The sequence below is a fragment of the Vigna unguiculata genome, chromosome 1, assembly GCF_037176805.1.
Source record: "Vigna unguiculata cultivar grain cowpea cultivar isolate G323 ecotype 2 chromosome 1, ASM3717680v1, whole genome shotgun sequence".
Taxonomy (NCBI): Eukaryota; Viridiplantae; Streptophyta; class Magnoliopsida; order Fabales; family Fabaceae; genus Vigna; species Vigna unguiculata.
In genome coordinates, this window is record NC_140792.1 from 48143888 (window position 1) to 48157516 (window position 13629).

Consider the following 13629-nt stretch of genomic DNA (forward strand, 5'->3'; position numbering starts at 1 on the left):
GTTGCACAAAGAAAATTGAGAAAACTTTTGAGAAGAGAAGGAAAAAGAAAACCGATAACAATACAAGGAAAAATAAAAATTCCATTCCTTACATGTCTTAATATTAATATTGTTAACTTTATTTTCTTAAAATTGTACTGACAATATTTAAGAAGAAGGCTCTTAAAAAATGTGAGAATAATATAATCTGAAGAAAATTGATATATTTTTTTTGTATTTTTAATTAAACGAGTAAAGTGTCACAAAATTACAACAGGAAGTAATTATTCATGTTTATATAATAAAAAATCAGGATGTAATAATAATAAACAGTAGTAAGAAACAGTGATATATATATATATATATATATATATATATATATATATATATATATATATAATAATAAAAATTGTTAAAATTGAAAATCACTCGGGGTGAAAATTAAAAACAATCCTACTGAAAATTGATCCGGACTAGACATTGATATCTACATATATTTCACAAATGATCAAAAAATATACTCATAATAAGTACAAATAGCCTTTTCCAGAACTTCAGAACACTCTGGTTTCAGTTTTGGTAGATAAAGATAGAGGGTTAAACTATGTTTATTCATTAGTTATATCACATAATTCTGAGTCAACAAACACCTATACTATTATTGTTACTGTTATTTTAATTCTGTCTTCTACTATGACATCATATCAGTCATACTCTTACATGAAACTTTTTTGATCTGCATCAATCTATAATTCATAACCTGGGAACCTAGAGTTCTGGGGTTGAAGCAGATCAAACAAGAGGCACGCCGTTCCAGCAAGACCTTGGAAGAGTGAATAGCCATTGGCAGGAGCAAGAGATTTTGCATTGTCATACAAGCAAGAAGCGAATGATTTTGCTCTCTCTTCGTAAATACTCTCTTTAGTGAGTCGATATAGGGAAAGGAAGGCATAGGCATTTCCAGATACCCCATCTGCAAGTCCCATTTTCTTCACCAATCCACTTTTCCACACAACTTCCCCTGCTTCTATCGCTGCATCTCGAAGTTCTCTGTCATTAGGAAACACCTACAAATACAAATCGGTGAAATTACAGACAAAATTTTACCGACAAATTTTGATGTCATATTACGACAATGTAAGATATGTAAGAAAACCGAAGAGGAAAGAAAAGGTTTGTGTCTTACTTGTGCTGCTTTGCAGAAAGTGATGGCCATGCCAGTTGCACCATGACTCCATTGAACTAGCTTATCCCTAGGATTCCCTTCACTGGAGGGGTAGTTTCCACTGTGAGGGAAACGCTTACTCATGAGGTACCTTAAAGTTCCTTTGACATCCTCAGCATCCTCACTGGGAAGAGGAAAATGAAGCAGCACATGAAGGATACCAGCAAGACCATTTGCTGCACCAAGGTACCTTGTTCCATGCCATCTATACATCAATGGACACTCTTTAATATCAGATGCTCCTGCTCTACCACCAGCCAACACTGCATCAATGATCGGTACAAGAATGTCCTTTGGCACTGCTTCTTCTCCTAAGTGCTTGTTTAGGAATAGTGCACCCCATAAGAATCCAGCACGTCCATACATAAGATCATATGACATTCCGAAACCACCTTCCTCTGGTCCTACTGGTAGGGCTTTCTCTTTTGCCACCTATGCATTAATCCCATCATAGTAATAAAAAAAAAAAAACATGTTCGAAAAAATAAAATCATAGTGTAGATCTTTTTCAAGTGTAGATCTTCTTGTCTGATACAAAGATTCCAACAGATATGGAAGCACTATAAGTGAAGAATATGAACCACGAATCACTTCATGAAGTGTACAAACAAACAAATTCGCCAAAAAAAAGATATACGTGGTGTGCCAACGTTGTCCTTGAAGAACAGAGACAAAATAATTCAGACATAAATGAATTTGGTGCATTTTCATTTTCATGATTTTACCTCAATGAACAGAGCCAAAAACAAGTCACGCTTTCTCAGGTCCTCCATGTAATTGGCAACGACGGCACCAAGCGCATAAACGCCTCCACTACCGCATAAAAAAGTCACGTGTCTGTTGCTTTAGAAAAGAATACCAAAAATGTCAACATAAGAAGACCCACTGTTGTTACCATGTACCTTGAAAAAGGGTTAATTATCATGTGTTTTTTAAGAAAAAAAAAATAGGACTGAGTCGAACAAAGTAATGCTATGAATTAATTTATATAACTAAACAAATATTATAGGAGACTCATCACATAACTTGCAAGAAATCCTAGTAGCACACCTCTTTGAAGGAAAAAATTTTATTAAAAGTTGAAAATTTCACATTTGTTTGTTTTATAACTCTTTCTAGTTTTATAAGTTTTAATTAAATTACTGGAGTGGGTGTTACAGTACTTAAAACATTGAAAAGTGCAGTTAGAATCTCCAGTGTGGCATTCGGTCACCCATATATATTCTCATATCTTATTGAATTACCACAATCGAATCTCCTGAAATTGCCTGAAACTAACGCCAAACTTGATATCTTTTATAATATCAAATCAAATCATGAAACTACAACCATCCATGGCCTACCCACGTCGAAAAAAGAATCAAACTTTCCACCCAACCAAAATTCCATGCATTATTTTACATCTTCATTTTGCTATTATTTAACTATAGTTAATCATACTTTGTTATCCCAACATGTATTCTAATTCTAAAATCTAAATCGCACCACCAATATTTGTTATTTTGATTAAAAGTTACACGCCCTAAACATTATTTTCCAAAAAGTATACAATGCTTAATTTGTTGGAAATGTCTTAAGAAATGACGAGGGGAAATGCTAATGCTTTTTTTTTTTTATTGATTAGTTGAAGCATATTATCATAAAAGAAAACAGTACGGGTAACCATTAAAAGAATTCAATAAAATTTTAATTGACTTAGTATAAGAAATAATGGGTTACAATTAGTTAGTCGGTCATGAAATAGTTTTTTCAACAAAAGGATAATTAATGCCGTAAAAAAGACACATTTCAAACTTCTTAATAAAAAAACATATCGAAAAATTAAGGAAACCTAGCATGGAAGATACCTGAGCGAGGCACGTGCAGCGGTGACACACGTGTCAACGATATCTCTGCATAACAGCAAGTCGTTCCGGCAACCGGTAACCTGGTACGACCGCAAACAAGTGAAGGCAGTGCCCAAGAGTCCCGAATACACCGTCGGATCAACAACCTGGTCTCTCCGGTTCCAAGTTTCCTCCACAACCTGTTCGTACCCATATTTTCACTTCTTTTAAGGTTCACGCTCCACTGTAACAACGTCTAGATCATTCTATATAAGCAGAAAGTGAAAAATAGAAAGGAACCTTGTCCTTGAGGGAAGTTGCTGCTCTCAAGAATGTTTCATAGGGAAGTGAAAGGTTTTCAGCCGTCAGATTCATGCTTTCGGTATTCAAATCAGAGGGCTCGGGTTTGGGTTTGGCCTTTTCGCTTCCACCTTCGACTACTGAGAACGTCATTGTCTAGAAACTGAACCCAAAAATGAAAGAGTGAAGTGGTGTTAAGTGTGAGCAAGTTACACGAGAATATATAAATACAACACAGTGGAGGCACCAAAACATGATCCTATTTATTATCGCTTGTTGCTTCTGTTCAGACATATTCCTGGGGCTTAAGGTTAGGTGCATAACGTGTCGAGCAGAAGTTCAATGCGGTGGCGGTGTATGGAGATACGGTACACCCGCTGGCCACGTTTGCAGCTTTTGTCGTTAAGGATCTAGCTAGAAACTGTAAAGAACATGCGAATCACATGCTGTTCTGGATAAGATATTTTCCTCCGGTGTGGGCCTCAAAATGTTCAGAAACCGTGTCCGTGTCCCATTGATATGTTTAATTTGTATTTGAATATTACAATTTGAAACCCTCAAATTGGTAACAAAACCCACCACAAATTTGGTCCGTTTTTCCCATGGTATATTGTATTCTATGTCCTTTATAGATTAGGTGGACCATGAAAATCTCAACGAGATTAATACCAGATTAATGTCTAATCAAGGTGTAAAGCATCACAAGTTTGAATAAACATGAGGAAAAACTGATTAATATAACTTGTACAGTGTTTCAGAATATTTTAATTAAAAAATTCCCGCCGTTTAATTTTACAATAGTAATATTCTCTCAACACACTTGTCCTACCTAATCCTTATGAATGCCGAATTAAATATAAGAAAACTATCCTACTTTTTCTTTTAATTTCACTTTACTTTTATTTGAAACGAGTCTCAAGGTGATGAAAAAATACAAGAATTATAAAGTATATACATATAATCTAATTTTAGTATTTTTTTTCTCATGTGTATGTAGTGATAACATTCTTATATGGGTTGTTATATTTTTATAAGATATATCATCCTTATTTATTATTAGTGAGCTTGTGTGATTTCTTTATGAAAATAAAAACTAATAAAGTTATTATTATAATTGTAAAATTAATATAAATAAATTCTATAATTTTATTGCAATTTCTTTTATCTATTTTCTACGTAATATTTTGATTTAAAAAAGTGGTTAAGTTTAAAAACCGGTCAAATAAAAAAAAACAGTTAAATTTAAAGAAACGATCATTTAAATGGTATAATTGATAAAATAATTATTTTCATATTTAAAAATTTTATTTAAGAGGTAAATTAGAAATTAAATATGAAAATTTTATTTATATGGGTATATAGGTTATAAAATTAAATAAAAAATAACAATTAAATCGAGAAAAAAGAGTTAAATTTTAAAAAAAGTCATTTCAAGAATAAAATTGATAAATAAATTATTTTATAATTTAATTTTTATTTATTACAATGTAAAATTAGAAACAAATGTAAACACTAACAAAGAAACTTATTTTATATATAGGTACATATAGATGGTATCAATTTTATAGTTGATTTTAATAGTTTGTGAATTTTATCTCAATAACTCATAAGTTTTTCAAAATTTTAGTTATAAATACAAGGGTCGAGTAGATTTTATTCATTGGAATTTGTCCCTCTATTCGAAATGTACTATATTTTTTTTCGTGTCAAATATTTTTACGCTATTTGAGTTATTTAAATTAGTATTTGAATTATTTACACTAAATACATCATTACCTTAACTTAAATTAGAAAAACACATTTAACACATAAAAAAATTTAATATAATTAAATTAAAATAACAATATTTATTTATTTTTTAAAATTAAAATTAAAAATATGTCAAAATTTCAAATGAAACGAATTTTAGTTTCATATTAAATTCACGTACTAAAATCATATTTTACCCTAAATATAATAACAACAATATTGAAGTAACAATATTTAACATGTTTATGTTAATTTCGTAATTTAAAAAGTATTAAAAATTATGATGCTAGTTTCCATCGATTTTATATTATCATGTATAATAATTTTGTCAGACTTTATGAAATCTAGTGGTACATCTTAAAGAAAAAACTGAATTCTTAAAAACACTTTTCTTTTTTAATTTCATCAAAAAATCAAGTATTTTTTAATTCAATCAGGTGAATTAAATTAAAAAAAAAAAAACCTGAAGTTTGTTTTACTCTTTGTAATGCTAAAAGTTTAAAAATAATGCCCTAAGCAACAGAAATAGATAATTAATATGATTGAGCACATCATAATCCTGAATTATAAAACATTTTTTTTAATCTCCATTGAATTTTTAATAACGGTGCTGTTATTTAACCAAAAACAAGATGGAATAAAATAAAAGTGGTCCCTAATTTTTTTTTTCAAAGTTATCTGTCTACTTTTTTCTTTTTTCAAGGTTTTCATTAAACCTCAGAGAAAATGCGAAGAAAAGGTCTTTGCTTGCCGGATTTATGAATTTGCCACAATATAACGTAATAAGCTGTCGCGGTGTTTTATTTTTTCCACGTTAATTATTGCTTTTTATATTTTTCTCCGTAGAAAAAATTGTCAAATCAACAAAAAAAAAAAAAACCTCGGATATATGATAAACAAAACTAATATGTTATTTATATAATACTCGAAAAAACCGAACCCCAAAACCAAAATTAACTTTCCTTACATATTTTAAGTGTGAAAAAAAAAACATTATACAACTTTTGTAAATGGAATATTTATTCACTGGGTTGGGAAAGAAAAGAAAATAGCAAAAGATAAAAAAAAAAAATAGTGAGTAACTAATAAAATTTATTAAAGTTAGTTTCTATAAGGTGACATTCCATATGACATCTGTATTTAATTAAAAAATATATCTTGAAAATCATTTCTCTTGAAAATTATTTTAAAAGATTTATAAATAAATATATAATATACTTTATTCATTATTATTTTCAATGACTTCTTTTAGATAGTAAAAATAACTTTAAACAACTCTAAGAATATTTTATTTTTTTCTCTAAACTATTTGAAATAGTAAATTCCTGCCAATTACAGTTTGAATTACACATAAATTTCTTCAAACATCAAGAAAAAACCACTAAACATAAATTTGTATATTAACCTTGTATCTAAATGATATGAAACTTTTACATTTTACATTATTCTCTAAATTATATGTAACATTTCACATACAATCACTCTTTACATCACGAAAAGAAAAAAAAAATTCTTCACATATGAAACAAAAACTTGATCTAAAAAATTTCAAATTTTAGAAATGATCTAGAAAAAAGTTTTGAATCAAAACATCGTTAACATTACAATCTAATTAATACAACAATTGATACTTACAGAGATCGAATGTTACGTCTGTAAATGTTCTTCATTGGATGGATCCTTTCGATGATTATGGTAACTTCTTCTTCGTATAAGGTCACCGAATCTCCTTAGTAAAGCTCTTCGTTTTCTTGAGTTCCTATCACCCTCGGGATCATCAAAATGAGATTCATCAAGATGATCAAAATCATCAGGGATTTCCATGTCTTGTCGTGATTCTGAATCCGATGAATCCACTTCATCAAATATTGAACCCTTTAATGTGTCATCATCAGCATCCTTATCCTTAGTATCTTTAACGTCCTTATTCACCTCTTCGTTTCCCGTTTTGCTCTGTTGTTGTTGCTTATGGCTATGTGGTGTTATCATCTCCTTCAAATTAAGGCTAAAAGTTTTGTTCAGACTCCTAGGTTCTTTGTGTTCCCTTTGATCCATTGAGTAATTGCCATGTGTCCTTGTTCTTCTTCCTTCCTTGATATTACTACTCTCCTCTTTGCCACTTTCTTTCACCGGTGGTTTCTCAGTGTCCTCATTTTTGAACTCCTTTATCGATGATTCCGATAGCATGCGTTTCAACTCTTTGATATTCTCAAACGACGCCACTTCATGGATTTTCAACATCTCGTTCTCATGGACAAGTAAGTTAAGACTGTCTTGTAACCTAGCATTTTCAGCCTTCGCAATCTCTGCACCTTCTTTTGCAACATTAGCTTCATTCAAGGCTTGTTTAAGAATATCGCGTAACTTCTGATTTTCTTCCTTTGAAACTCTTACCTTATTCTCTGCCTCTTTCAGAGCTTCAAGCGCATCATTGCACTCTTGCTTTGCAATTAACCTTTCCTCTTCGGCTCTTCTAATGCAATTCACAAGCTCAACCTCTTTCTCATTCCACGCTATAAGAGACTCTTCCGCTTCCGATCTCAACCTCTCAACCGTGTTCTTGTTCTTATCGGCTTCTTTCCTCGTTGCTTCAAGAATCTCCTTGTACCTTTCTTCTGTGGTTTTTAACATCACTTTCCAACGCTCAACTTCCTCTTTTGAATGCTCTAGTTCTAGTTGGCTTAGGGTTAGTTTTGCTTTCACCTGGTTCGCTTCTGTTGCCACTTCTTTCAATGCGAATGCCAAATCATCCATCGCCTTCTTACTATTCTCTTCTGCTTCAGTTGCTAACTTCAGTTCAGATTTAAGTATGCTTAGTTCTTCAAGCATGGTTTTAACCTTCTCAGAAACTTCCCCACCATTGCACCTCACCTCTTTTATTTCAGTTTCAATTTCCTTCCCCTCTCCACTTTTCTTCGATGGAAAGTCATTTTCTGTGTCTACAAAATCAAACCAAAAACATTCAATAACACAAATAAACAACACAAAAAACAAAGGTGGGAGTCATCAAAATATTACTAATAGAATAGATGGTACCAATCTTAATCAAAATTGAAAAGGAGGATCAGAGAGATTAAAGCATTACCATGATTTTTAGAGAGTTGATCGGCACTTGTTTCAGCTGCCAACCATTTTTCTTCAAGAGAAGCTATCTCAAGCTTTGATTCTTCAAGCAGAATCTTGTTCTGTTCCAATTGTTTGGTTTGCATTACTAATGTGTCAAACAAATTGGCTTCTGACTCCTTTGTCTTGTCTAGTTCAATCTCCAGCTCTTGAATTCTCCTTTTATAATTAGATAACAAGGTCGTTGCATTATCCTCGGAAGATCTAAGATTATCCATCTCATTCCTCATGTTGTCCAATAACACATCTTTCTCTGACAATTTGTTGTTCGATTCTTTAACACTTAATCTCTTGTTGGCTAATGTTTCATCCACCATCGCCTTATTTTCCTCGGCAATCCTTTTCATTTGTCTTGGGTCATTTAATGCTTGAACTCTCTCTCGTTCGAGTGTTCTCATTTGCTCCCCTATTTGCTTCATTTTCTTATCATATTTCTTCATGAAATCTTGTTCTATCATCTTCCCTTGCCAATTTATTGATCACCAACTATCCTTTTCAAAAACAATTAACATATTTAGAACAAATCAAAACAACAGTTATCATACGTGTGTCGTAATGTATAGTAAAAGAAAAAAAAAAAATTCAACAATCATCGACTTCAATAAAATAACAAAAAAGAAAAAAGAAACAGGTATAAATAGTTACAGAAATAATTCTAATTTGAAGACTGGCTTTAATTGGTGTTGTTCCCGATTCCAAAATGAATTTAGTGCATGAAACACAGTTTGAGAGGCTTGGAAAATATCCTTTATCAACAATGGACGGAAAATGGTGAATGTAAATAGGAAGTGTAGGATTTCACAAGTGAATATGTTTGATTGTAGATAATTGTGCATTAAGAAATGTTCTATTATTAGAGAGTGAAAAAAATAATACGGAAAGATAGTAAGAAAAGAACGTAAAAAGGGCTTTACCATGAACCTTAAAATTGATAAATAATAATGTGTTTCGTGTTGTATGGTACAAATGAAGATGAGAAAAGCATTGGAATTGAATAAAGTCTTCACGTAATTTTCGTTTAACTAATCAATCTCTTCGTACTTAAGAATGGTAGGAAATCATAATTAAACTAACTTTGTAATTTTTTTTAATTAATTGAAATTATCTTTATAAAAAAGTTAATTACAAAATTATAATTTTATCGTTTCACAATACATAGATATCACTATGATGTGAACCAGTTAACTTAATCGATTAGGATTCTTATCCATCTTTATAGTTAAATGGTTGGGAAAAAAAAATCACATCGATGTAGCAATTTTGGAACGTGTAGTCAAGTTCAAATAAGATATATCTACAAATAATAGTATTAGTATAAATTGTTAACAGTAACTTTTTATTAAAGTATGCATAGATTAATTAAAATTATCTAAAAGCTTAGCAATTCTGCCACAACATTCTGAAAATGCATTACATGCTTTATATAAGAATTCGAATCGAATGAAAGTCATGTTATCAGGTACAAAAAGCAATACAACTCCATCCTTGTAGCTCAAAGAGGTAGTAAAAATGTAAAGTAATATTCTTATAAGTAATGTCACCTACTATGTTTTTCTATTTACTTTTTTTTTTTCAATTAAGAAAAGAAAAATCATATAGGTATAATGTGTATCAGTTTATCTTTCCCTCTTAAATAAATTATTGTATAAATAAAGATTATCATATTATAATCTCAAACAAAACTAAAATTTAATAGTTTCTTTCAGGAAACTACATTAACAGTCTTTTACATTTGACATTTAAGTCAATTTCTTTATTATAGACTCAAACTTATCCAGAATCATAACTTTTAAATATTTTATATCGAATTTATGACAAACGTTGTTCTACATTGAGCATTTTTGTAAGCATGTATCAAAGTGAAGATAAATAGATACACACCTCTACAACATACAAAAAACCAAAAGCTTACGTTCGTCTGTAACTACAGTTCTCGTATAATCTTAGATAGGAATTTTGTAATATTTTTCATGCTATGAAATTACACCTTTATAAAAGGTCATTTATGCTATATCCACTCAACTAGAATTTTACATTCGGTTCATAAATCAAGTAACAATTTGTTGTACAAGTTTTTGTCTATATTATACACTTTATTGTAACCCTTTTAAGAATAGCGGTATTCTTTAACAATTTATTGAAGAAAAATTAGATATACTCTAAGAATATAGATAAACTAGTATAAATATCTTATGTCTTAATTAGGTTGCATGTCGTTAGACAAACTAATGTTGAGTAAAAAATCTCAAAATACTATTCCACATCCTTTCTAAAATACTTATGTTTTTTAAGTCATGATAAATTTCAGCAAATTGTTTTTTTTTTTTCAACAGCAATGATGATTTTGGTTAAGGCCAAGATAGCATCATTTTGTAATGTTTAAGGCGATGAAAATAATGAATTCATTTGGGTGTTTTAGGTTGTCTCAAGTTGGGTATGAATAACTTATGCAAGTTATAAAGTTGGCTCGAGGAAGTGGACATAGAAACATGTTAAATAGGATTTACTATACCTATTGTTTAAATACAAGAAAACATGTTCAGAATTTGGATCTAGAAAAGTTGATGTTGAGATTGTTACTCCCAAATGTGGATTTCAATCAAATATATGATTTTTCCATCAACCATAAAAGTTGACAAACAATAGTATATGGCCTTTTGGGGATGAAAGTTCTTGTAGAACAGAGCATAGCATGTATGTACCAGTGCAGCCAAATCAAATTTAAACGATATATTAGATTGGTTCTGATTTAAATGTTTTCTCTTATTCTCAATCTACCTTAACCCACGTCTAATCAAATTAAATTCATAATCAATTACTAGTTTTGAATTACTTCTATGAAACTAATCTTTAACCAAATTTCATTACTAGTTTTGAAGTACTTCCGTAGAAGTTGTAATTTCAATTTTATATGTATTTTTTAAAATAACAATTTCCGAAAATTTACTATGTTAATTCAATATTGAAATACTTTTAAACTACACATCAGTAAGAAAAATCAATTTGACATAATTTTGAAGAAAACTGATAAAAACCCTAATAAAAGTACAATCCAGTAGATACAAACGGGATGCAGTAGAACTAATCATAAGGCATTACTGAATATTTTAAACCAAGGCAACTTTTTGACTGACATCACGGCTTTCATTATTCATTATACGGAAACATGCTGATTTTACCAAATATTGCCTTAAATACTTGCAGTGAATATAATTCATCTAGCAGTACGACCATGTAAAACATTGTTAACTTTAAGAACGAAAGATCAGGCCTTATGACCCGCCTAAGATAGACTTATGATGGTTTATAACTTCATCCCAAGAACAAATATATAAGTAAACTGAATTTGTTCCTAGAATCTAACGACTCAGTTCTGTTCTTAGTCGGTTTTTAAATCAGAGAATTCCTTCTGCGAAGCAATGAATCCAAATTGCAATATTCAATCGTGAAGAAAGTAAGGTGATTAATGATAATAAGCACAAGACATAGATAAAATTCCAAGCATAATCCCACAAAGACAGAAAACTTAGAACTTAAAAACCAGATTAGAAGGCAACTGAAGGTTGTCCAATACAATTACCACATGGCTGCACAATCCCGTGAAAACAAAACAAAGACAGACCCATGTCCAAAATTCAATTACAAGCCATTTCCATAAAGACAGTAGTCACCACCTTTAGAAGTATTTGCCTATTTCACAATTAATGACACTACGAGTAAACACCTACTCCCTAACAAGCTACCCTCAGAAGAAAAAAAAAACGAAATTTGAATGACAAGACACCATCTGCAGCCACTCCCTTTCACAACTACAAACCTACCACATCAGGCACGCTCGCCACGAATTCTTCTTGCCAGCTGAATGTCTTTGGGCATAATTGTTACACGCTTAGCATGAATGGCACAAAGGTTAGTGTCCTCGAAGAGTCCAACAAGGTATGCCTCAGCGGCTTCTTGCAGTGCAAGCACTGCGTGACTCTGGAAACGCAGATCCGTCTGCAAACACAGCGTATTTCTTTTTTAAACGACAACCTTTCAACTTAGAAATTTAAACTTAGATTAGGAAGAAAAAAAAGGTAATAAAAGCATTAAAAAGCACAGGTTCCGAGCATAAAAGCATGTCTGTAAGATAGAGATAGAAAAAAAAAACAATTTCCCATACAAGCAAGCTACAAGAAGTAAATTACGAATAAAGTAAACAATTTTATTGTTTAAGAAGAATCTTTTTTTCATAGTTGCTCGTTTTCTTCAAGAAAATAATCCCAGAAAAATTTCATCTAGACAGAACACAGATAGCAATTACGACCCATCAATACCTTGAAGTCCTGAGCGATTTCACGAACCAACCTCTGGAAGGGGAGTTTCCTGATCAGAAGCTCGGTACTCTTCTGGTATTTCCTAATTTCACTATTTAAAGAAACAATAATTATTAGAGACCATAGCCAGGCATAAAGAAACTACAAGAAGAAAACGAAAGAAAGACACTAAAGACTCACCGAAGAGCAACAGTACCAGGACGATAACGATGAGGTTTCTTCACACCACCAGTGGTTGGTGCAGACTTACGTGCAGCCTAGACGTAAAATTTGAGACCAAACATTAATGCTATCACACAAAGTTTAAACCCCAAAATCAAATCAAGAACATAAAGTTTAAACCCCAAGATCAAATCAAGAACGGTTATTGAGATTTTCCGACGAACCTTAGTTGCAAGCTGCTTCCGAGGAGCCTTTCCTCCCGTTGACTTACGAGCAGTTTGCTTCGTACGGGCCATCTACGTATACAAACCCAAACAAAGTTACGGAAAAGAAAACAATTGGAACTCTCTTGCCCTTATTAAGGGTAAGATAACCTTTCAAAATATTGTCCGAGTTTAATTAAGCAACAAAGAAGTAAAAGAAATATAATTAGCAGTCTAAATGTCTCCAAAGAGGAACAAAACCCTAGAAAGAAAGAAACAAGAAAAATAACTTATTGTTTCGACGAACACAAGCGATTTCGAACGCAACCAGGCGCGCTCAAATGAAGGAAGTTAAAAAGGAAACAAAAATATTGAAACCCCAAATTGACGAATAGAACTAACCTCGACGGACTCTGTTGTTCTCCAAAAGCGAGGCTAAATCAGGGGAAGAAGAATCTAAAACTCTTCAAAAGACGGGGGTGGAGGTCTATATATAGCATACTACTGGAGGAGTTTGTCAGTGATCGAACGGATACGATTCATTATCCGTGTGTTTTTTGTTTCGAATCGTACGGTCTATCAGATGTCAAACTGTGTTTTCTCAAATTAAATAAACGGCTGCGATGCCCTTCGAACACCAAATACGGATCGCCAAGTCTAATTGTCCAATTCCCATTGGTTAGCTATTGTTGCCTTTCCCATTTCTTCCTGCTTTATAAACCATAAACTTTAAAGTGATAGCTTAC

The 13629-nt window shown here is 31.7% G+C and overlaps 3 protein-coding genes across 4 annotated transcripts; all 3 read right to left on the minus strand.

Moving 5' to 3' along the window:
- Positions 1–414: 414 nt before the first annotated feature.
- Positions 415–3614, minus strand: GCL1 (GCR2-like 1). 2 transcript variants are annotated; one of them, XM_028073299.2, is made up of 5 exons: positions 3331–3614; positions 3052–3230; positions 1930–2041; positions 1166–1636; positions 415–1046 (listed from the first exon to the last, which is right to left on the minus strand). In XM_028073299.2, the coding sequence occupies exons 1-5, from the start codon at positions 3481–3483 to the stop codon at positions 726–728; spliced, it is 1236 nt and encodes a 411-aa protein (XP_027929100.1). In that variant the 5' UTR covers positions 3484–3614; the 3' UTR covers positions 415–725. The 2 variants fall into 2 exon arrangements, with proteins under 2 accessions (XP_027929100.1, XP_027929092.1); XM_028073291.2 differs by having other exon boundaries at positions 1930–2047.
- A 2876-nt stretch (positions 3615–6490) lies between these two features.
- On the minus strand, positions 6491–8966 carry LOC114191263 (uncharacterized). Its single transcript, XM_028080438.2, has 3 exons — positions 8848–8966; positions 8165–8688; positions 6491–8018 (listed from the first exon to the last, which is right to left on the minus strand). The coding sequence occupies exons 2-3, from the start codon at positions 8658–8660 to the stop codon at positions 6727–6729; spliced, it is 1788 nt and encodes a 595-aa protein (XP_027936239.1). The 5' UTR covers positions 8661–8688; positions 8848–8966; the 3' UTR covers positions 6491–6726.
- A 2762-nt stretch (positions 8967–11728) lies between these two features.
- LOC114186613 (histone H3.3) lies at positions 11729–13427 on the minus strand. The gene is made up of 5 exons (XM_028074570.2): positions 13286–13427; positions 12905–12976; positions 12699–12775; positions 12519–12609; positions 11729–12198 (listed from the first exon to the last, which is right to left on the minus strand). The coding sequence occupies exons 2-5, from the start codon at positions 12974–12976 to the stop codon at positions 12028–12030; spliced, it is 411 nt and encodes a 136-aa protein (XP_027930371.1). The 5' UTR covers positions 13286–13427; the 3' UTR covers positions 11729–12027.
- Positions 13428–13629: the final 202 nt, after the last annotated feature.